General features: G+C 37.6%; 1 protein-coding gene across 1 annotated transcript in view; it reads right to left on the bottom strand.

Annotated features, from left to right (window-relative positions):
- tmem198a (transmembrane protein 198a) overlaps positions 1 to 26150 on the bottom strand; it is a 34668-nt gene extending 8518 nt beyond the window's left edge. The window contains exons 1-3 of the mRNA XM_017470921.3: positions 25720 to 26150; positions 2249 to 2526; positions 1 to 440 (exon numbers count right to left, since the gene is read on the bottom strand). The exon at positions 1 to 440 is cut by the window's left edge and continues 136 nt beyond it. Of these exons, the coding sequence (XP_017326410.1) occupies positions 1 to 440; positions 2249 to 2417 (609 nt within the window). The 5' untranslated portion in view covers positions 2418 to 2526; positions 25720 to 26150. The remainder of the gene's footprint in view (positions 441 to 2248; positions 2527 to 25719) is intronic.

Below are 26150 nucleotides of genomic sequence, written 5' to 3' on the forward strand. Positions count from 1 at the left end.
ATAGATGTAACGCGTGAGCGCAAACAGCTCCACAAAATAATCCACGGTGACTGTGACTATGGCTGAACCAAACACAGCCGTGGAGAGGGTGGTGAAGCAGCGCTGCCACTGCAGCGTGAGCACGGCGAATAGCATGCCAGAACCGAGCAGCACACCCAGGGGCAGCCACACCGTGTGGGGGTGGTAGAATTCCTCCAGCACCACCAGGGAGGCCAGAGCCACCAGCAAGCCTAGCAGCAGGCCCACCATGAAGAGCCCCACGCTGCGCACCAGCATGGTGACTAGGCCGCATAGCGTGCCGATGCCCAGCCCGATGCCCACACTGGCCTCCACGCTCAGCTGCGTGTCCATTACTCGTTCCTTGTAGCACAGCATGAAGATGATGATAGAGCCGAACATCAGGCCAGTGAGGAACATTACAGCCTTAAAACAGCGGTAGCCTGAGAGAGGAGAGGAGGATTTCTTTATGAACACATACAAAAGCAAAGATCACACACACACACACACACACATATATATACACACACACAGTATCTCACAAAAGTGAGTACACGCCTCACATTTTTATAAATATTTGATTATATCTTTTCTTGTGACAACACTGAAGAAATGACACTTTGCTACAATGTAAAGTAGTGAGTGTACAGCTTGTGTAACAGTGTAAATTTGCCGTCCCCTCAAAATAACTCAACACACAGCCATTAATGTCTAAACCGCTGGCAACAAAAGTGAGTACACGCCTAAGTGAAAATGTCCAAATTGGGCCAAATTAATGGCTGTGTGTTGAGTTATTTTGAGGGGACAGCAAGTTTACACTGTTACACAAGCTGTACACTCACTACTTTACATTGTAGCAAAGTGTCATTTCTTCAGTGTTGCCACATGAAAAGATATAATCACATATTTACAAAAATGTGAGGGGTGTACTCACTTTTGTGAGATACTAATTTTTTATATATATATATATATATATATATATATATATATATATATATATATATATATATATATATATATATAAAAATAAAGACACTGATACAATTTCATCCAGTTAAGATTTTCAAATCTTACTTTAAAATGGTATTTGCTGTAAAACTACTGCACAAATAGCACCATGGGCTTGTGGAAAATGCATTTCTGACAGGATCCAGGAAATATGCTGCTTCCACACAACTTCTAATCAACCACATAATAATAAAAACAAGTATGCCTTTACACAAAGCCACAGCTGCTCACCGGCTCAGTGCATGTGAAACAATTTTAATTACCTCAGGTTTAATTACCTATTCTTCTGCACTGCACAATAGCTACAGGTTTATATGCCTCAAGAAAATAAATAAAACAATAAAAAAATAAAAAATAAAAAACACCTGCTGAACTGGTAAATTTGTTCTTTGATTTATTTTGCTACAGTTAATTTAAATAAATGAAGCATGTAACATAATTCAAGTTTAAAGAAGAATAATTTATTTGATTTAAATGGATGTGAGGATTGAAAAGTGCATTTTCATAATAAATATATATAGTTATAAAAAAAAAAACATGTTAATATTTAAATCATCCTACTGTCTTTTTCAAGTCATCCAATGTTAAAAAAAAAAGAAAGGAATAAAAAAAGAAATAGAAAAAAATGGGAGCAAGAAAATGATAGAAAATAGTTATGGAGTTTACTAAGGAGGTTAACAGTATCAGTTTATCAGTGCTGTTCAAGGAGGCTGCCAGCATCAATACAATAAATAGTGCAGGACAATCGGTTAGGTTGGGAACCTGTGGTTTAGAGAAACACAAAGTGTGTGTGCTCATGAAGAAGCTAAGCGTTTAAGCTGCTATTTGTCACAAAGTCTCCTCTTCTAACCTCTGCTAGTTCTTCACTGACCCTTTCTCAGTGGGAATGAAGGATGATGAAGGCAAATTTCACAGTCCAGTGAAAGTGATAAAGCTTATGTAATGGACAGGAACAATCACTGGGCATCAGCGTTATCAAATTCAGAGGATTATTAAGTGAACTGAGTTTTTGAAGTGAACAGCTTTGTGCAGTGTAGCGAAACATCAACACCCGTTAGGCTCAAACTGCTCAGAGTGACGTGTGTGTGTTTCCTACCACACACACACACACACACACACACACTAAAATCATCTTATCTTTCACAGTCGACTGAAGATAAATGGATTAATACAACTTTGTGGTTTTCAGCATAAGTAAAAAAAACACAACAATCTTGTCCACTCAACATGCCAAGCCACATACCAAAGAAGCAGTAGATGATGCCGAAGAGGCAGCACATGGAGCAGACAACAGAAGGGACAACTTCATAGCGCCGCTCGATCTCTTCATCACAGCTAAAAAGACCGTCTCTGCTCCCAACCTGAGACAGTGGGGCGAGCTTAGAGGCCAGCAGCTGTGCCATGGAGGTCATGATGATCACGTGGTGGAGCTTATGGCAGGCAGAGATGGAGTGGGACGGAACAGTGGGGTCAGGTGGGTCAGAAAAAGTCAAGAGGAATTTCCCATTCAAGGAGATTCACCTGGAAAAAAAAAAAGAGAGGGGAGTCATGGTGGTCATGTGACAACGCCATTTTAAAAATAATAGCAACACATCGTCCAAGCTTTACTAAATATATGGTCAAACTTGATTAGATAATCTAATGTTTACTTAAAACAAAAAAAAGGTTCTCTAAAAAAAAAGGGGAAAAAAATGCTTCCATCCAGATTCCCATCCCATCTTTACTTCTGAGAGTCTCTGCCTATCTCAGATACTCTTTTTATACCAATCATGTTACTGACCTGTTGCCAATGAACCTAATTAGTTGAAAAATGTTCCTCCAGCTGTTTCTTTGTACTTTTACAGCCTTCTGTTGCCAAGTCCCAACTTTTTTGAGACGTGTTGCAACTATCAAATTCAAAATTACCTTTTTTTTTTTTCTTAAAATGGTACCTTTCCTCTGTTTAAACATTCAATATGTTATATTTTCTATGTTCTATTGTGAATAACATATGGGTTTATGAGATTTGCAAATCACTGCATTCTGTTTTTATTTACATTTAACAGTGTCCCACCCTTTTTTTAGAATTGAGGTTGTAAAAATATAGCTGTCTTAGAGGACGAAAGACCTTACATAATGTGATATGAAAGTTATAATCTGTTCCTAGATCTGCATCCTTTACCAGAGATGCCTAATATAAAAGTTTTCGAACCATCTCACAACAAAATATGCTTCAAAATTGACATGGCACATCTCACATCATTAGATGCACCTTTTCATGATTAAAATCACATTCAGGAGCTGCTGAAACTCCTAGACAAGCCCAAACCACACAGAGTTTATTACCAGCAAACAGTGAGTATGCCTACTGCATTAGATTACTGCTTGTTGTTAATTGCAGAACGCATCCAAGGTGTAATCCTGCCTCATGGCCAGCATTCCTGGGATCCACTGCATCCCTGCTCAAGATAAAAACAGCTACTAAAGATGTTGAATGAATGAATAGGGTATGTAGAGAATGACCCAGTGGTGATGTACTGGGTTAGAAACCTTCTGTTCGACAGCTGTATGTGACTGCTTTTGGATCGGAGCTGTAAGACGTTGACAAAAATAGCATTGCTATTATACAGTACTGCTACACACTGCAACAGCAACACGCCGTGCAAGTTAATAAAGCAAACTGTCCAAGACCTTATGTGTTAGGTTTTAAAAAATTAACCTGCGCTCATTTATTTATTTATTTTTTTCGATCACATCAAAGAAACCTTATCCGGCAGTTCTCAGAGTTTGGACTGTTCACATCTCACAATAAAAACAAGGCTTGTTAGAGTGCAGTGCACATCTACATAACGCAGGATACTGCTATACCAATATAGCGATAACAGAAATAATATATTGTGCAGCCCTGCTTCGCTTTCCTGAAATTTTAGGAAGTACATTTTATCGAAAACTCTTCTAATTAAAGTGATTACTCAACTAGAAAATACTTGACAAATGACTCCTTCCCAAACAGAACTAAGAGCTGAAGAATAAACATTCACAGCCCAGTGTGGCTTTACTGCTTTTTCATAACTACAGGAAGCAAAACACAAGTGAACAATTCTGCATGATGCACTGTGTAAACCGAGAAACAACATTACGCACTTATTGAAGATGGCCTAAACCGTACAGCATTCTCTATGCAAGCTTTTTTCTATAAAGATTTAAGATCTAGTCACGTCAACACATGGAATAACATCCTTTCACTGAGACAGTGAGCTCAGACAGCCTTGAGTGTGTTTGTGTTTCAGGGGATGTATTTAGTAGCGGTGTCATATTGATCAATTGTAGCATGCGCATCAGTGTGTAGCTCTGCCACATCGATTCTGCTGCGGGGTGTGTGTGTGTGTGTGTGTGTGTGTGTGTGTGTGTGTGTGTGTGTGAGTGAGTGCTAGAGGAGGATAGGGGCTGCACATTCACAACAAGGACACAAACATACACACAAACACATTGTTGTGTGAGAAATATGCTACAGGGACATATACTAAAAGGACAGTTATGTTTAGTCTAATGGATGCTGTTTCTCTTAACTATGAGACAGCACTGTTGCAGTGCAACTTGAAATACCCTGAAAGTGAGAGACACAAGAGGAAATAAAGATGCTAGGATTAGGCTCCTTCAGATATCCTTCTTTGATCCGGATCGGGAAGTGCTTAACAGCATGATTCACGCACAAAAAAAAACAAAAAAAAACAAAACAAAAAAAAAACAAAAAAAACATAAGCTCACAACCATCAAACGTCCTGCACATCCAAGAAAATCATACAGGTGATAGAAGTACAAGAAGCACCCTAAGGAACTTCGGCCCTTTTAAGAATTCTATCTTTGCGGCTCCATCAGTGAACTGGCTGTGAACTGAAGCTGCTTTAGTCGTGTGTGTTTTTCAAATGAGAAAACTGCCACCTCATTTCCCGTGCGATAAGAAAAGAGAATAAAATTTTAAAAAAAAAAAAAAAAAAAAAAAAACTCTGAGCACTAGATTTACCTAGTTTTGTGTCAGGTTAATTTAGAACAATTATACTTATGAGTCACTATCCTGCATCATTTTAGATACTTAAGAGCAAAGCTAAACCGTACAAAGACAGTAGAGGACACTGGGGTAGCCTGAAAGCATCAAAGAAACCAAAAGTTGCAGCATAACCTTAACAATGTCTCACTTCCTGTCTGTTGTCATAACGACCGCAGCATTATGGGATGCACTTAGCAAATGAGAGAAAGGCCCGCCACCATGGCAACAGGTCTAGAACCAATCAGTGCCTTAGCTCACCTTACATTTCTCTTTTCTTTTCTTTTTTGTGATCAATGCTCACCCCTCCCATCCTCTCCAACACATGAGGCATGTGAACAAGAGAGATAATGGTGGAATGTCGTTGCCATGCTGCTTTGAAATATGCTTATACACGCATATTATTATATACACGCAAAAAAAAATCCATTTGAGCAATGTTAAAATGCAATTAAAAGCTGAAAAGATTTAAAGACAGGATTGTTTCCTATATCAAACTCTCACAGACATTACTATTGAGAGATGAAACCAATAAACAAGACCTCCACCGCAATGTCACGATGAAATCTAATCACCTCACTTGGTTTTTTTCCCCCCCAGTGATCCATTCCAGCTCTTTTGCTCCTCAACAGGCCACAACAGAGAGAAGAACAGTCTCATCTACAGCATGATTACATGTCAGTCATGATGAAGCACAACACACCCTAGTGAGCATGAAACATCAAATACATTTCTTTACACAGGGCACTGAGAAGCACAGAGAGAGGGTTTCAGCAGTCTGTGCATTATATTGAAGGGTATATACAAAGCCAGATAAATTCAGAGTGAATGAGTCGTGTCCATTGTATCACACACTATATAAGGAACACATGACAGTGGGCCAGAGATGATACACTCATATATAAAAAAGTGCAGCTCATGTACAGCAAATCAGTTATATGTACAGTACAACTGACAGAAAAAAAAAGTTTAAAACCGCTTGACAACGTATTAGTTATAAATAGGTCTAGACTAAAACTAAAAGCACCAGGCCTCAAACAAAAGCACAGTATACAGGTTCAGGACAACACTCACCTGAGCAGAGCAAGAGGAGTTTATTTTACTGTCATGTGTGTGTTGGTCTGCTGTAATGGCAATTATGTTCCACCCTATTGGCCTCCTAATCCCCACAGACATCAACAACAATGTCTAAACATCCCCTTCTTAATGAGGAGAGGGGGGGCAGCACCATTACTGACACACACCCGGGAGGTGTACTCAGAGACAGTAAGCCTTACTTCCCCAAGTGACATCACCTGGTGCGCAACAACATGGGTAAATTTGAAAGTACTGAAATGTGAAAATGCCAGAACAGCAATATGTGCAATTCGCACTGGGTGCCTTTACAGCATTTCTGCCATTTTCTTTTGGTAGTTTAGAGATTTAATTCATTGTGTATAGGATACTCATTAGTTGTTTTAGTTGTGTGTGTGTGTGTGTGTGTGTATATGTATGTATGTATGTATATATATATATATATATATATATATATATATATATATATATATATATACACACACACACATATATATACATATATATATATATATATATACATATATATATATATATATATATATATATATATATATATATATATATATATATATATATATACATACATATATATATATATATATATACACACACACACACACACACACACACACACACACACACACACACACACACTTTCCCTCATACAAGATAATGAATTGTTAATTCGGCTCATTCTTGCATATAAAATGCGATTGGCTTTTGTGTCTGTGTGTATGTTATTATTATTATTATTTTTTTTTTTATATAATAATTTGTGAATGATAGAGATAAATCATCTCCAAACTCTCTGTCTTGTTATTTTCTTGATGGTCTACTGATGAACAAACTGAACTTAACATTCTATGAGGCCACAAATGTTCTGTTCTGGCTTGAAAATTCTAAAGAATTGTATTTGAATATATTTATATTTTTGTATATTTTAAACACAAACCGAGTTTAGAGTGAGATATCGACGTGTGAGATTGCTCTCCAAGACTATTTGATCATTTCTTCAAAATGACAAATTGTATTGGAAGACTCTGAAATGTCATCTCTAGATCATACCTACTGCAGGAATCCTAAGAGAGAACATTCCAACCCTCTGCGTCAGGCAAAATGGTAAAAATGGCACACTTGTATAGCGCTTTTATCCAAAGCGCTTTACACTGTGTCTCATTCACCCATTGACACACAGACTCACACACCAATGGTAGCAGAGCTGCCATGCAAGGCACCAACTTGTCATCAGGAGCAATTTTTGGTTCAGTGTCTTGGCCATGGACACTTCGGTATGTGGAGTCATGTGGGCTGGGAATTGAACCGCCAATCCTATGATTAGTGGACAACCCACTCAACCACCTGAACCACAGCCGCCCAGGCCTAAACACTTCTTTACTTTGTGTAGAGTACAATAAATGAACACATGGAGAAGCAGATCAGACTTGCTTATAAATGAGATTGATTGAAACTTCTCGTCACGTTTCTTGGTTCAGACTGCAAACAGGAGGGAAAGGGAAGCGGTACAAGAGGAAGAGCTGCAGAAACTTCCTGAAATCCATACAAAATCAGCCTCCTCTGCTGCCACTGCCCCAGGGACGAGCTCCATCAGGCTTACAATCCACGGTCTAAGCAGTCCGGCATACGAAGGAGTCTATCACACAGTGGTGGATCTGATGCTGGCAACATCCACCGGAAAGCCATGGAGCTGAGCCCCAGGATCAAGCAGCGCCTGTGGTAGACTCTCAACTGTCCCTCCTTGATGGAGGAACAGGATAGTGAGCAGATCAATTATATTGAGAAGTTCAGCACACCAACGCTGAAAAGCTTCGCTCCTCAATTTGACATCAGTCAAGAGCCCAAGCCTGAACAGGCATGGCATAGAGGAAGCGGAGAAAAATATAAAAGAAGGCCGAAATGAGTCACGTGACGTGCTCCACAATTTATTTAATTAAACAAATTTAATTAATTGTGTTTTACATTTCTTTTTTCAGTTGAATTATATTCAAGGAAATCCACTGTTAAAAATACAATAAAATTTTTTTTTTTTTTTTTTTAAAGTCAATAAGTAATCGTGTTTAATAATCGTGATCTCAATATTGACTGGAATAATCGTGACTATGATTTTTGCCATAATCGAGTACTTATGATCCACGGTCTAAGCATTCCAGAGTACCAAAGAGTCTATCACTCAGTGGTGGATCCGACGCTCGTGATGTCCAGAGGAAAGCCATGTCGCTACTCCATGGAGCTGGGCTGCAGGATCAAGCAGCGCCTGTGGGAGTCGCTCACCTATCCCTCCTTGATGGAGGAGGAGCAGTTACAGGATAATGAGCAGATACATTATACTGAGAAATTCAGCACACCAACGCTGAAAAGCTTCGCTCCTTACTTCAACTTGAACAGCCAGAGAGGACGCGGAGAAATGCATAAATGAAGGCGGAAGACAAAAAATGACTTTACTCTGGTCCAGGTCGGTCCAGAGTCAATCCTGGGAATGCTGGGTGCGAGGCAGAGACACATCCTGTGCACATTTTGCATCTTCAAGGTGGTAGGCATGTTGGGTAAATCAAATGACACAAAAATAGGAAAAATGCCAAGGGGGTGAATGCAAGGCATGTCTAATTCACTGCTGTTGAATTCTCAAATCTGATTGGTCAGAAGGTATTTTCATTTTGATTGGTTTTTAAATCGCTATAATATGTTATCTATAATAACAGCTCATTCACAGGGACTTACAGTATGAGGCCGGTGCCCCACATAATTTAAATTAATTTAACTTTAATTGTGCTGTTATTTAACTAAAAACAAACGTATAATCCTTGATCTAGTGAAGATTTGTGTGTAGATGTTTATTTAACATTTATGGAAAGAATCTCCGTTGTTAGCACTCAGAAAGCAGGGGCGAGAAAAAGTACTGAGAAATGATACTTGAGTGAAAATATAGATAATGGTGTCAAAATCTTTATGCAGCCAAAAGAATGGGAAGGTTGGTGGGCAATGAACGAACGAACGAAAGAACGAATGAACGAACAAGAAAGTAAAAAAGAAAAGAAAAAGCAAAATGAAGAGATGCAGTGAGTAAAATGGAAAAAAAAGAAAGGGAAAGAACAGGACCAAAATAGAGAGTAAAAGTAGAGGAAGAGAGGAGCAACATACAGAGCAACAGGTGGAGCAGGAGGCAGGGAGACACAGAGTGTGACAGGCAGAGAGACAGGCAGAGACACAAAGACAGGCAGAGAGACCTACAGAGACACAGAGACAGGCAGAGAGACAGACAGGCAGAGAAAAGAGTGACGAGAGAAAAATAGCGGGTGGACGAGGGGGTTATGTAATGGACAAATTCCTTGACGATGTTTTGTACATTTTCCTCACTTACTCTTCAAGGAGCAAATAAAAACAAAAACGAGCAACAAAGCCTGAAGGGAAAAGATGGTGGATGTCCTCCTATAGTACTGAACATATAGTGAAGGGGAAGTAACTAGGGATTTGGCCTAACTTGATGACAGATTTTATATGGAACACAGGTAAAAAATAATCATTGAAATGTAAAATCAGGAAAAAATAAACCAAAGAAAGAAGTTAAAAAACACAAACATCCAACTGTTTGATAAAATTGTGTTCTGCCTGCTAAATCCAAGTACATTTTATAAGAGAGAGAAACCTTTGCAGTACTTTTGGTGTGCTATATCGTCTGATAGAAAAGTGCTTGTCCGAGTTTGGTGACAACTTGTAAACATTCTATGGTGAAAGCATTTGATCGATCAATCATCTACACTACTTCTGATGTATGTCCCGATTCGGTACTCTAGGCACCCTGGCAAGAAGGGTACGCAAATTCATAAAGGCTTCTTAGTTATAATACAGAACACTTAACAACAAAAAGAAATAGAAGATAATTTGTGACCAAAAAAAAAAAAAAAAAAGGCTTAAAGAAAAAAATAAATAAAATAAAAAACACCAATGCATGCTGGTTCAAGCAAGCACCCATTACGACCAGGTTAACCAACACCTGAAAATATAAACAAGACCTTTAATAACATCTTGAACACATTCAATACAAGGAATAAAACGACGGTATGCAGTTACAGGAAAATAACAAACGTTGGGATGGTGTGATGGGGACGAACATGACGTGCTCAGATTATTTTCCTACAACAGCACAGTGTTTACCTTCTTTTATACCAGTGTGTCATTTTTCTTTCTCTCTTTTGAATTTAATGAAACAAAAACAAGCCAAAAAAAACACAGCTCGTCATATTTTCCTCCCTCGTGAACACTCTCCCAGTGTGGAAAATTTCGACACTGAAACTGGAGTCTCCTTCCATAGGTTAAATAAACATCTCACAGAAAACTTACCCATACCAATGATTAATCATTTTCTGTTAAATAACAAAATGGTTTTTAATTCTGTTATTAGTCTTAGATTATATGGAGGGCACAGCGTCCCCATGAATTATCTTTTAATATAGAAACAAGAACATATGTGAACAAGTGCATTAATATAAGCTTGTGTGTACAACACATAAGAAAGCATCTGACATCTTGTTACTCCAGGAAATACATTCTACATTTTACCACGGCAAATTATAAATGCATTCTCTGAGTCCTGCTGTTACAACACAAATGAACTCTTAATTATGTGTAAATCTGGCAGCAGGAGAAGGAAGTATTTTGATGTGAAACGAAAATTTTACTTAAAATGGGATTCAATACATTACTAGAGCACTCTACTGCATAAAATACTTGTAAGACTTGATTCGCTATTTTATCAAACTTCCATACATTTCTAAATGAAGGTGAACAAGTTCATTAATGCCTTTTGCTATCAGCATTTTTGTTTCAAGATGAGTGTACACTGTGCTGAAATCTACATTACATTACATCTACATGCACTTCACATTAACCACCGAGTCGTTATGATACTGGTCACAGAGCAGGCATCGAGCATCTGTGACTTTAGACCAAACACAAATTACACTGTTCAAATGCATTCTCTGTTAATTGCTAGTGTGCAAATGAGAAAAAAAAACAAAAAAAAACAATCCAAAATCCTCACAGAAATGACAATCTAGAAATGTATCCTGCATCAATAAAATCTTGGCGTACATGGAAACAGAAGAATAAAACTCTACTCATTCACATTCATAAACAAGGCACGTAGACACAAAGTAAGGTTTGACACACAAAATGAACTGCAGAACTTGCAGAAAACACTGACTCACTCCAGTTTTTCAGGCAGTCACCACAGGCAGCCAGGCGAGTGACAAAGATAAAAGAGTAGCTTTATACACCGGAGTCTCCTTATTCTGTAGCAGTCAGCACAGTGCACGTTTCCCTGGCATCAATGGCCCAGAGAGCCGATAAGTGATGGAGGTATCCTGAGGTGAAATCTCAGAGTTGCTGAGAGGAGTCAGTGTGTATGTACAAGAAACAGGAAGGAGTGTGTGTACGACTCTGTGCCAGAGTGTGTGCATGCGTGTGTCTTTAGGTTGAGCAACAGGGCCATGGCTCTGTTCAACCTCGTTAATCCTGTTGAGAGCTTCTGCTCCAAAATCCATTAGTACTGGAAGGCTTTCCCCTTCTCCTGACCTGAATGAGATCAGCACTCTAATATGTGTATCTATCTATATCCAAAACTGTGCGTTTCTTTTTGTCTGGTGTTTATTTATGCATTTATGTTCGGATCTGAATTATGTACAATATGTATAAAATAAACAGAATAATTCAGTTTATTAACTAAAATCTTTGCCTAAAGCTAGAAGTATAAAGAAAAAAATACTTCCCAAAGAAACAAACTGGCAGAAAGTTGCAGGAATTTTAACGGCGAAGAAAGTAAGTCGCGATTTTGCATCGCAGAAATTAACACAAAATCAAGCTTTTTTATAAATTACCGCAGATTTCCCGCCGGTTTGGGCCAAGATGCGTCATGTGACAACACCACAACGCACATTCAGCCTAAGCCCTCTTTGATTTACATGCATCAAGCAGGAGTACAGCTAAAAGGTCTCATTTATCAACAAACATCACTGTGAAAGACAAAAAAACAAAAAACTATCTTGTGCAATTGCAATTTCACCAAGTCAAGTAGTTTTCTACAAAAAAAGCACAAAAAAAAAAAACCACTGCAAATTTTGAAAAAAAGCCACAGCAAATTCAAACATTTTTGGCCGCAACAATCACAAAAACAAAAAATAAATAAATAAACACTCAGCAAAATCCTGTATGGACTGGTAAAGGATATCACTGCCCTATTTGTGCCACCTGCCTGAAATGAGCCGAGCTTCCCAAAAGCATCAAAATGTTTAAAATCCCCTTACATTATAGAGTAAAGGTTTAATGCGATGCTTGATCTATTATTTAGCAAATCATTCTTCAATTATTATTAATGCTTTTGGTAGATTCACAGACTTCTACTCCACTCCATGATGTAGAAGTATTTCATGAAAAATAAATATACCATAGAACATCTGTGTTTTACAGTAGATAAAATAATTAAGTATATCTTACGAAGAAAGACAACAAACAGTGCAGCGGGGTGATGACAGATCTCTGCACGAGCACAGAATGTTTAAGTTCCTTGGTGGTGCAACGGTAAACACATTCAACATTTCATTGCACGTTCAAACCGTAATAATACCATAGACCTTCATGGCAGGAGGTTCAAGAGAATCTAAATGGCTCTGCTCTCTGGGGGAAAAACAAGACATCAGAGCGAATCGATTCTGGCCATCTGTGAGCTCATGTATAAGGAAAAGGACATTGAGAGGTCTATTTTAACTATGTTCAGCTACAACATGAAAAAAAATCCATCATGGCATGGGAAATGGTACTAAATTCTAAATTGGAATGAATTGGTGAAAATTATGTAAAAATGGTCACTGACTAACTATAAACTGTTTTACACATTTTACATCATCTGGCTAAACACATGACCAATTGAAATGTTTACAGACTATATAAGCTGTTCAACAATAGATTGTGATTTTACTCGAAAAATAGAAATGCAATATATTCACTTTTCGCTATTTTCTATAAATACTAAAAAAAAAAACACTATTAGTACTAAAATGTATTACTACTATTATGTACAGTATATATGACAATCCAAAGTCATTAGTGATGGAGAATACGTTTTACTATACAGGTGCAGCTCAAAAAATTTGAATATCGTGGAAAAGTTAAATTTTTTCAGTTTTTTTTTTTTTTTTTTCAAAAAGTGGAACTCATATTCTAGATTCATTATATATAAAGTGAAATATTTCAAGTCTTTTTTTTGTTTGTTTTTATCTCAATGATTAAAACAAACGGCTAACAGCTCATGGAAATCAAAAATCCAGTATTTTAAAATATTAGAATAAAGAATTTATAATACAGAAATGTCATCCTGAGAAGAGCTCTTATCAGCTAATTAACTCAAAACACCTGCAAAGGTTTCCTGAGCCTTTAATCTCTCAGTCTGGTTCAGTACACACAACCACAATCATGGGGAAGATGAAAGTAAATTTTGCATTTCTTTTGGAAGAGTGGAGAGGCCCAGAATCCAAGTTGCTTGAAGTCCAGTGTGAAGTTTCCACAGTCAGTGATGATTTGATATGCCATGTCATCTGCTGGTGTTGGTCCTCTGTGTTTTCTCAAGTCGAGAGTTGATGCAGCTTCTACCGGGAGATTTTAGAGCACTTCATGCTTCCATCTGCTGACAAGCTTTATGGAGATGCTGATTTCCTTTTCCAATAGGACTTGGCACCTGCCCACAGTGCCAAAACTACTAGTAACCGTTTGCTGACCATGCTATCACTGTGCTTGATTGGCCAGCCGACTCGCCTGACCTGAACCCCATAGAGAATCTATGAGAGACAACAGACTCAACAATACAGACGGGCTGAAGGCCGCTATCAAAGCAACCTGGGCTTCCATAACAAACACCTCAGCAGTGCCACAGGCTGATTGCCTCCATGCCACGCCGCACTGATGCAGTAACTCATCCAAAAGGATTTAAGCACCGACCGAGTACTGAGTGCATAAATTAACGGACTTTTCAGAAGGGCGACATTCCTGTATTATAAATTCTTTTTTCTAATATTTTGAGATACTGGATTTTTGATTTCCATGAGCTGTAAACCATAATCATCAAGATTAAAATAAAAAAAGGCGTGCAATATTTCACTTTATGTGTAAAGAATCTAGAATATATGAAAGTTCCACTTTTTGAATTAAATTACATGAATTAAAAAATGAACTTTTCCACGATATTCTAATTTTTTGAGATACACCTGTATGTAGGTGAGGATCTCTGTACGTCTTCCTGGATCCTTAATGGATTTCTCTGAATGCTGCACCAGATGCTGTATGTGTTTGTGACTCATCAGGCGTCTGATGGCTGATAGGAGCAATCACCATTAGCACTCACGATCATGATCAAGCTGGTGAATATTTGTTCACTGCAAATAATCATTCTGTATCCCTGTATTATTTTCAAGCCCAAGCTTTACTACAGAATTCAGAGGCTCACACGGAGTTCTGCAGTGCATCTGGTGGAGAGAAAACAGTGAGCGTTTGATGATGCTCTTGGCATCGATTCAGACTAAGAGGCCTGCGTTTGACCCCCTCACTGAGCTCCCAGCAAAGAGCTGAAGGGGAACTGGGAAAGACCATTAATCTATTTAAGTCCTAAAACCTTTGTAACAAAACAAAAATAAAAAAGAACAATTGTTATCTAACATTATCTAAAGGGACACTAATTAACAATAATGTATTGTGCTTTTTATCAAATGACTTCATTACTGTTGACACCGCTGATCATTATTATTTCATTGCTTCATTAGGATCGACCAGATCACACATAACTGGATTTGAGATGTGGGCAGATTTGCAAGCAGTAAGCCAGGAGTCTAATCTTTCTTCTTCATGTAAATTTAAGTAGACAAGGATGGTAAATAATGCAATTGTGGTTGAGTTGTAGGCCTGTGCAACATTTTTCTTAACATGCACACATACACAAAAGACAGAATGACCTCTGACACACACTTTGTGTCCAAATTAAATGGTTTAGTGGTTTCCCCAGGCTTGAGCCTGAGACAGAGTCTCTATTGAGTTATTCTTGGCCTTGGTATATGGAGAGCCTCTTAGATCCACCGGAGAAGAAAGAATTGTGCAAGGAAAGCTGGGAGGGAGAGAGGACATCATGCAACCTGGACCCAGAAGAAAAGAAAGATGGACAGAACAGCAAAAGAGGGTACAGGCAAATAGAAGGGGGGCCCAGCTCAGTACATATGCATACATGGAGATAACGTTAATGTTTGTCTAAGCTTCGTTATTCTCTTAAGCCAGCTCTGCAAATAACTCCTAAATTCCAGTTGCTCAAATAACAGCATCCAGGCAATGCAGCATGGATGAGAGAAGAAACACAAACAGAAAAAACGATTAAATGGTCCACTGAAATTTCAAATGGTATGGTGGAGAGGCTGAGAGCTAAAATAAGTTTGGTCTCCTACCACAATGTAATAAATATTTTAGCTTTGACTGATATAACAGCAATCTCTAAAATGCACATTTCAGCATTTTAAAGGGCAAAAAGAAAAAAAATACTCGAGGCCTCCGGGTGCTTTATAATTCAGCATAAAAGCAACCAACAATAAAAACATGGCCATTCAATCAGTGTGACACACTCCACAGTATAGACTCATAAAAACACAGGTAAAGGGATGGTCGACTGAAGTGTAATAACTCACTCTTAAACCACAATGATGTTGAATTCTTGAATCCGATTGGTCAGAAGGATGATTCCAAAAGTCCCCATACGTAGGGGACTATTTACACCAGCACCATGTCAGTGGATGTTCGTGGACGTCCACTTCTTGGTTGGTCCGCAACACTTCCAGTCTTTTTGAATTTGTTTGGGAACAATGTCATGTGTGATGTGCTTGCCATGTTTCCTGCTAAAGTCCAACTTTGGGACAGCTTCCTGATCCAGCCATGAGAATGATTTAAATACGTTCATCTTTTGTCAAAGGCATTCTTAAAGACTGGAAAAATATTATATATATATATATATATATATATATATATATATATATATATATATATATATATATATATATATATATATATATATACACACACACACACATACACACACACACTATATATATAAAAACGCAGAAGGTTTCCATGCCAGAACTCCAAGACGTACACAACTACTGACTCAAAAGTACAAGAAACATCGGCTCAAAATTATATAAATAAGCCACAGAGTTTTGCGATCCTGTTCTGTGGCACGATGAAACACAACTAGAAGTTTTCAGCACGATGGATCAGCAGTATGTCTGAAAGAATATATATAAGTTTTATAATATTTCTATATTATTTATTTATTGTAGGATATACATATTTTGTATGAGCACCTGATAGCCTCCTGATGACAGAATCAACACCCTCTGATGTTTTGTTTTTCCTTTTTACCCATTTCAAGCTAATTAGCAGTTAGCAAGGAGGTGTGAATTGAAAAATAACCCAGGAAAAGCGTGATTAAAACAGCACTCCGTCCGTCACACCTCTGACTCAGTTTTCTGCAGTTTGAGTGAGAATGGGACGTGAGCAACATCCTAATGTTAATTACTGAGACAGAGTAATTAATTAGGCTAATACTGAGGAGAACCTTTTGGAAAGTTCTACAGCTCAGTGCAAAACAAAACCCCTTCATCAATTTAAAAGTAATTTCACACACAGTTTATCTTAAAAAAAAAACCCAAAAACTAAATTCCATGTTCATTTAAATCAGTTTGAAAGCCCATTAAAGCAACTGCATTTAATTCAGAAGTTATCATTAGTAGCAAGCTCAAAATTCTTAATAACCAGGGACATGCTGAAGTTGATTTAATTGAAATATGCCTGGTGTCTAATCACTTCAATTCTGCATCATGTCTTAACACCATAAAGGCACGAAAAGTTCAAGATGGCTCATGCAGTTTGCTGTGAGCAGTCAAAAGTGAATAGGATCAGAGAAACAGCTATCACAAGAACTAAAAGTGAAAGTACTGGCCTTTCAGAGAGCTGGATATCTAAAATAAATAAATAAATAAATAAATAAACAAACAAACAAACATATATCAATGTCTTCACTAACAGATAAAATCCTCCATCAGAAACATAAGAATCAAACAAAAGACACCACCAAAAGAACTGAAAAAAATATCTAAAAATAAATACATTAATAATAATAATAATAATAATAATAATAATAATAATAATAATAATAATAATAATAAAGATCTCTCTGACCTAAAGAAGTCCTTAAATGTTTTCATTGTCCTTTATTTAACCAGGTAAAAACATTTAGATTAAAAATCTCCTTTCCAGAAGTAGGGATGGGCGATATGGACTTAATACGATATCACGATATTTTCTGGTATTTATTGTGATGATGATATCAGTGACGATATAAATATACTACCATGCACCACTGTTTTTGGCTACAAGTGATAGCTGTGATCTTGAGAGCCTCAGAAACACAAACATTGATCTAAAAGTAAAACTGATTTTCTGTAATCAGACCAGTTCCAGATTGTGGAGATTGCTCCTCTTTTAGCGATAAACTCCTCCTCAGCTTCACATCCACCTTAATATAATAAAAGCAGATATCAAAATTTTTGGATTTCATTTAAACACAGCGATAGATTAAAAATATATGTGAAAGGGGCGGCGATAAAATCTGCAGCTAATTTTAAAAATAGTGGTTCTAATTGATTAGGAACAGCTGACTTATATTATTATATTTTATATCCAATAATTTAAGAGCTTTTTGAACCTGACAAACAGTATACTGTTTAAAACTGAAGTTAAGGTCCAATAAGTGTCTTCCTCTACAATCCATATCATTGTTCATTTCTATAATTTTAGGTGCCTGAAATAGAGATCCAGCAGCAACAAAGTGTTTATTAAAATAATTAAGCATCTCTCCTCTATCCGAGATTTTTATGGAATTATCCATTATGTATAAGGGAAGCTCTGCAGCCTTTATTGCCCCTTTAATGGAGTCAATAACTTTCCTACATTTCATGGGCTTGTTTAAGTTACAAGTTGTTTCATTTAAAAAGTAATCAGCTCTCCTAGTCATCACTGTGCATCTATTATATAGTCGACAACAAAGCCAATCGGATTGAAGATCAGAGTGCCTCGCTCTAGCCCAGGTAACATCATACTCATGAATCAAATTTGATAACGTAGGTGAAAACCAAGGGTTGTCACAACCCTTTACACGGTATTTTTTAGAGAGGAGCACGTCTATTTATAATAGTCATGAGCCCTTCATAAAAATACTTGCAGGCACACTCCATATCTGGAATCAACAAAATCTTCTCCCAATCAAACCGAGCAAGGTCATGAACAAAACCTTGTTCACTAAATTGAGACATACTGGTAATAATACAAGGTTTTCTTTTACGTGATTTTGCTTTTCGAACTATAGCAATGGCACAATGATCACCAATATGTGCATAGACAGATGCTGCTGAATATCCATGAGGTACATTTGTAAAAAAACAGGATCAAGAAGTGATGATTTATCTGGCATTTTTAGGTTTAATCTAGCAGGGGTATTTACTAGTTGCTGAATATTAAAAGAATTTAACCTCTACAGACAAAGGCTGCAGTCAATTCCAATGAAAATCTCCAATCCAAAAAAAATACTATTACCTTAAAACTTCAACATGGGTAAAAAAATATCCATCAAACATGAAACGGATTCTTTTAAAAAAAAAAAAATACTTGGTCATTTATTTATTGAGGAAAATGATCCAAATTTTACATATCCATGAGTGGCAAAAGTATGTGAACCTTTGCTTTCAGTATCTGGTGTGACCCCCTTGTGCAGCAGTAACCGCAGGTAAACGTTTGCGGTAACTGTTGATCAGTCCTGCACATCGGCTTGGAGGAATTTCAGCCCGTTCCTCAGTACAGAACAGCTTCAACTCTGGGATGTTGGTGGGTTTCCTCACATGAACTGCTTGCTTCAGGTCCTTCTACAATATTTCTTCTTTTTTTTCAATATTTTTATTGAATAAGGAAACATACTTCCTGTCACATAGCAACAAAACCATTCTCATTTGTTGTTATAGTTACATATACACACATACATACAAAGTGTAGAAAAGAAAAAGAAAAAGAAAATCAAAGAGTACAATCAACCAAACAACCCCCTCCCCCCACCCAGGCTCATCATGATCATGGCTAACCAATATATATATATATCTGATTTTGCATTTATTTATATATATATATATATAATATATTTATATATATATATATATAATATAATAAAATATATATATTTATAATATATTTTTATATATATATATATATATATATATATATATATATATATATATATATATATATATAAAAAATAAAACCCAACAACAGGCACAAAAATTCAAGAGGGCAGTGTCTGTAACACCACGTTCTTTAGCCACTGGGAGACGGATGGTTATTTAGCAGACTCCCAATGCAACCGTAGGGAACGTCTTGCTATTTAGGGATGTGAAAGCGATCGTATCTTTTTGTGCAGAGCTTAATGGAACTGAGGCATCAGGAATCCCAAATATAGCAATCAATGGGCAAGGTTTTAAATCTACTCCGAGAATAGTGGACATAATAATAAAGAAACCAGTCCAAAAACCAGAGAGACCAGGGCAAAAGAAAAACATACGGCCAAGGTGACAGGGAGAGCCATGGAATTTGTCACACGTGTCCTCTACTTCTGGATATATTACAGAAAGTCTCGACTTAGACAAATGGACCCTATGCAAAACTCGACTGACTACCTAATGGCAGAATAAAATCATACATCCTAGAAATCATTCCTCTCTGATGTGGATTGTTTGAAAACATGCTTTCCCAAGCCTGTTCAGGAGGTGCAGAGGGGAAATTATGAAACGGATTCATTTGTTGCTCGTGGAAGTCTATAACAGCCTACTACAGTAAAGGCCAGAGCCTTTGAAAAGATTACATCAACTGCCAAGAGCTCAAATTGTTTAGATAATGATTTAGATAGCAACAAAGTTACCTCGTATTTATTTATTTTTTTATATAAATCGCTAACCAACCTCCTCTTTTTAGTCGATCAGTTCTAAATATACTTTTCTAAATTATACTATTCAATATTAATAGCATTATCTAAAACTGACTTATTAAGCCAGGTTTCAGAAATTACCAAAACATCAGCATCAGTATTCCTTGCCCATATGAGTAATTGATCACCGATACTGCACATTGAAAAGGACAGGCCATAATAAAAAGATTTTCAACGGATTCGGCAAATCCATATAATTCAGCATACATACATACACACACACACACACACACACACACACACACACACATATGTATGTATATTCACAGCCGAGAGAACACGAGTATACCTCCCATTATAGGTCATGTTTGTCTGGTGCACACGTGTACCAAAATCTGAATGTACATAAAACATAGATGAGTACTCGCTGATATCATAGTTTGTTTGAATGTGATTCAAGGAGGATAAGATGAACATTTTGCATTTATATAACATTCAGAAATATAATGTTGACTGTCTCACTGTGGTACTGAAACACACCCTTCGAGTGTCTGTTACTTTTGACCAACCTAAATCTCTCACGAAATGTTGCATCCATTCATCAAAGCAAGGAGATGAAAGAGGGTGTGCAAGGGGATCTGACATATGAGCAATCAACTTGAATAATTGAATAATTGTATAATCATCAGGCTCATGTCAAAGCAATGTGTTAAGAGATGAAAGGCCAGCACTAATGTTTTAAAACCTGTAAAAAAAAAAAAAAATTATATTATATTTTGTTCAAAAAAGTCTTAATTTCCACTATATATAGAGACTTTTTGCAAAACACTATAAAACAGCATGAATCAGATACTGTAAAAAAAGAAGGGGGAAAAAAAAGAAAAAAAGAAAAAAAAAAAAGAGACTGTTGCTGCTGTAACATAAGAAATAAAAAAAATTACTTGTTTCATTAAATGTAACTAGAAATGGATAAAGAGTATGATGTGTCATTCTTTAATAAACCAATTGTTAGTTAGTAGTGTTGGCAAGTTGCTGTCACAACACTTCAGGACATAAGGTCATAGGAATATAATAGAAAACATCACACCACCCCATCAGAGATCATACGGTCTATAACAGCACACCCTGTCATGTTTTATTCCTTAATTACACAATTTCTAGCTATAGGTTGGATCAGTGCATCAGTCTGGAGGTATCACCACAGGACACAGAGGCAAGGGAAGACAGATTGAGGCTTTACTCTGTGGTTATGTTCAGCCTGAATAATACAAATTGATACAGTCTCTGAGTGTTGCCTAAATAACTACACCCATAAGATAAATAACATTAGTTGTGAAATACTGCACACTAATATGGAGTAAATGGAGCATTAATGCAGTTAATAATAAGTAAAATAAACATGATGTCTTTAAATAACAGTCACTGCTCCTCCTGTGGCTTCCTAGACGAGTATCTATGCAGACGAACTATAGATGGTGAGAAGGAGTGCACTAAAAGGGATAATGGGATTAACATTGACTTATTCACTCACTTGCGTCCCCCTCGGATTCATCTTCTTTTCACTCCTTTGCTACTCCTTTGTCTCTTTTAGGTCTTATCTTCTTATATCTATCCATCTCTCTTTTTCTCCTTTATTTGCACTCTCTCTCTAATGTGAAGTATCCCTCTAAGGACCCCAGAATGCTGTCTTCCTCTCCACATATTACATAACTGCTTTCAATAAACCAGACATTGCCTGGATTTCATTCAGTTTATCTCTGTCTCTCTCTCTCGGCGTCCCCCCCGCATTTCCCTCAGTTAACACCTCTCACTGTGCCAGCATGGGTGTCCACACATCTGCATCTCGTTATCTCATCAAAGAGTACCTTTTTTTATGAGCATGCTGTGGTAATGAAACACTGAATGAATTCTGGTGGAACGCCAAACCACTGATCAAAACACATTTCTTTACAGTTACAGCAATGCACGAGTGCTGCGTGTGTGTATGTATTGATTGATGTGGATAAAAGTCAGACACTTTGGCCTCCATAAGCACTAGATCTCAACGCAACTGAGCACTTATGAGAGAATTTGGACCAATCTATTAGACAGCGCTCTCCAGCACCATCATCAAAACACCACTTGAGGGAATATATTCTGGAAAAAACAGCATTCATCCCTCCAGTACAGTTCCAGAGACTTGTAGAATCGATGCTGAAGTACACCGGAAAACCCATCAGAAGTATAATGTACATCTGAGCAACTGATTAATAATTTTGAGCACATTTCCCTCCACAGATAATAATGTATCGTCATTATTATTTCCTTCGAAACGTTATTATGCATCTTTTCCAAAATGATATGGAGAAGTGCCCCAGTATCAAATATCAAGACTCAAAGTCCTGAAATTTCCATTTCCAAATTTCCATTCTTTCCATCATTTCCCAAGAAATTATAAATGCAAGTCCAGCAGAAATGAGTCTATAATTTCATCACAGAGATTATGTTGGGCCACTAGATCATTATCCTGCCCAAGTTCCCTCAGGCCATTTGCTGGTCAATAAATATGCACAGCCCAAAACCTTTTAAAATCTGTTAAGCACACTTGTGTCTCTGATGTAATTTAATTTGATGATGTTTTTCCCCTGAAATAACTACAGACAACGCAGATTCTATTTAATTATTGATGACTGGGTTTCATGCTTCCCAAATATGACACAATTGTGGAAATCAGACAGCACCTCTGAACTTCTTCCCCACAGACTCCATTACAAGCTACTAGATTAGATCTAATGCCATGGTAACGGTTGTATTATCTGCTGAGAGAAAACAGGGACGAGAGACATATGTGGCATTTACATGGTCTGTACATGACCTATAAATATCTTGCTTATTGTTTGTATGAGCACCTGATAGCCTCCTGATGACAGGACCAACACCCTCTGATGTTTTCTTTTTCCTTTTTACCCACTTCATGCTAATTAGCAGTTAGCAAGGAGGTGTGAATTGAAAAATTACTCAGGAAAAGCGTGATTAAAACAGCACTCTGTCCGTCACACCTCTGATTCAGTTTTCTGCAGATTGAGAGAGAATGGGACATCAGCAACATCCTAATGTTAATTACTGAAACTGGGTTTTTAATTATTTTCTAAGTACTTTCACTCATGGCTTATCTATAAAACTAAATTCCATGTTCATTTAAATAAGTTTGAAAGCCCATTAAAGCAACTGCATTTAATTCAGCAGTTATCATTAGTAGCAAGCTCAAAAGTCTAAATAACCATGGTCATGCTGTAGAAGATTTAATTGAAATATGCCCGGTGTCTAATCACTTAAATTCTGCATAATGTCTTAACACCATAAAGGCACGAAACGTTCAAAATGGCTCATGCAGTTTGCTGTGAGCAGTCAAAAGTGAATAAGATCAGAGAAACAGCTATCACAAGATCTACCTTTCAGAGAGCTGGATATCTTTTAAAAAATAAATAAATAAATAAATAAAATAAACAGACATCAATGTCTTCACGAACAGATAAAAATCATCTTTCAGAAACAGAAGAATCAAACACAGGACACCACCAAAAGAACTGAAGAAAAATATCTGATCTCTCTGACCTAAAGAAGTCCTTAAATGTTTCACATTTATATAACATTCAGAAACATAATGTTGACTGTCTCACTGATGTACTGCAACATACACTTTTTGAGTGTCTTTGTTATGTTTGACCAACCGAAATCTCTCACTAAATGTTGCATCCATTCATCAAAGAAAGGAGATGCAATCCCAATGAAAGATGGTGTGCAGGGGGGTCTGACATATGAGCGATCAGCTTGAATAATTGAATAAATCATCAGGCTCATGTCAAAGCAATGTGTTAAGAGATGAAAGACCATCACTAATGTTTTAAAACCTTTTTACCAAGCTGGTAAAGCCAACTCCTCCTTTGTGGAGGGACCCACTTCTCTACCACTCAAAGGTCTCGCTGCAACACAAGCAATTACAGCTATGCTCAGGGCTCCCAAAGCCATATCAATTAATCCAAGGAGGGGGAAAAAAAGTAATATGACTAAAATCTTCTAATAACCTCAGAAACTCAAGGTACAGCGACATCTCCGTATGCCAGTAAAAGCTGAAGTGTTGGATACCACATGTTTACATGGTGTGGTACCATCAAAAGTATCTTTAACCTGGAAACATGATGTAGTATACATTTAAAATAATGTAAGGGTCAACTGAACCACTGACGTACCTTTAATTAGCTTTGAGATGAAGTATTAAAAGGTACACCACATGCATTATCTCAGATACAAGATACATACTACAGATATAGTACACTTGATGGTACCACCCCAGCAATAAGGAAAGACAAAATCTAATATTTTGTAGAAGAATTTATCCTGAGTGATTACATAGCTCATTATTCTTAAACTGATCAGGAAAAGATAGTCGGTAGAGTCTTCAATATCCAGAATCACATCATATGTGGTGGTATCTCACATCACCATCACAGCCTACTCTTTGAAATGAATTTGAATAAACAGAATTAGTGGGGGAGAAGGAAGCATGGTGACTTAGTGGCTAGCATATTTGCCACACACCTCTGGGGTTGGGGGTTCGAATCCCGCCTCCGCTCCGAGTTTGCATGTTCTCCTTGTGCTTCGGGGGTTTCCTCTGGCCACTCGGGTTTCCTCCACCAGTCCACAGATATTGCATTGCAGGCTGAATGGCATTTTCATATTTGTAAATTGTCCGTAGTGTGTGAATGTGTGTGTGACTGTGCTTTGCAATGGGTTGGTACCCCGTCCAGGGTGTCCCCCGCCTTGTGCCCCGAGTTCCTAGGGATAGGCTCCAGGCTTGCTGCAACTGTGTAGGATAAGCGGTATGGAAAATGAATGGATGGATGGATGGATGGATGGATGGATACACGGGGGTGAAAAAAAAAACCCTAATGTTGTGTCAGTTTTTCCATCAGCCTGGACACATGACTTCCTCACAGGCTGTTATTCCAACCCAAGTTCAATTCCACTTCAAACAAAGCAGCATTAAAATGACATTACTGGTGCTTATTTACAAGCATGATCAAATAGAATCAAAGTAAGAAACAGACAAAGTGATTGTAGTCCTGAGTACCTTACATCAGACCGGATCCTGGCTGCAGACACCAAACACAACAGATGATGGAGCGATGAAACAAAAAGGAGACATATCACTGCTGAGAGAACAATAGTAACAACGCCTTCAGGTGCTCATGGGTCCTTTTTTACCAGCTCTAAATGTCAATATAATTCATGTGTAACCCTGCATGTTGGATACATGCACTACAAATCAGTCTTGGCCATAAAGACCCTTGGTTATTGTCTTTTTAAATGCCCAATAATGCCTGATGTTAAACAGATCTCATGTCAGTAACCCATCCCAGCTCAAAACTCACCAGTACCGTTTTTTAAGAGGCACAGTGGAAACCAGTAAAGTCCAACAAAGCTTCTCATTCATCCGTCTTAAACGTTATGATGCTTGGAAACGAGAGGAGAGAAGAAGAAGGGGGGGAAAAAAACAATAACAACTTACCACCTCCTCCTCCACGTCCTCCGTTCATCCAGGAGTTGTAATTTCCTCCTTTGTGCTAAGACGTCTATTCGAGTTTAAACCCTCAGCATCATTTTCAATATCCTGTAAACCCGTCTTTCATTTAACAAACCCGTCCGCCGAGTTTAACGGCCATTTCCATTAGAACCATAACAGGTGAATGTCTCCTTTCATCCACACCTTATCTTTCACAACAAAACAGACGCGCTAGCGTTTGAAGAAACGAACCCAAATGTCTTTCCTTTAGCTCTGAATCATGATTCGTTTCCCATCAGGGACCGGTACCGAACCGAATCCGCTTCCGTCCAATCCAGCGGTCCGAGTTCAATTCAGTCGCTCACGCGCTCACGGCTTTGTTTGGAGTGTACCATTTGCGAGACAAAAGCAGGGTCGAGCGGCTGGTGATAACTGCT

The sequence above is a fragment of the Ictalurus punctatus genome, chromosome 6, assembly GCF_001660625.3.
Source record: "Ictalurus punctatus breed USDA103 chromosome 6, Coco_2.0, whole genome shotgun sequence".
In the NCBI taxonomy this organism is placed as follows: domain Eukaryota; kingdom Metazoa; phylum Chordata; class Actinopteri; order Siluriformes; family Ictaluridae; genus Ictalurus; species Ictalurus punctatus.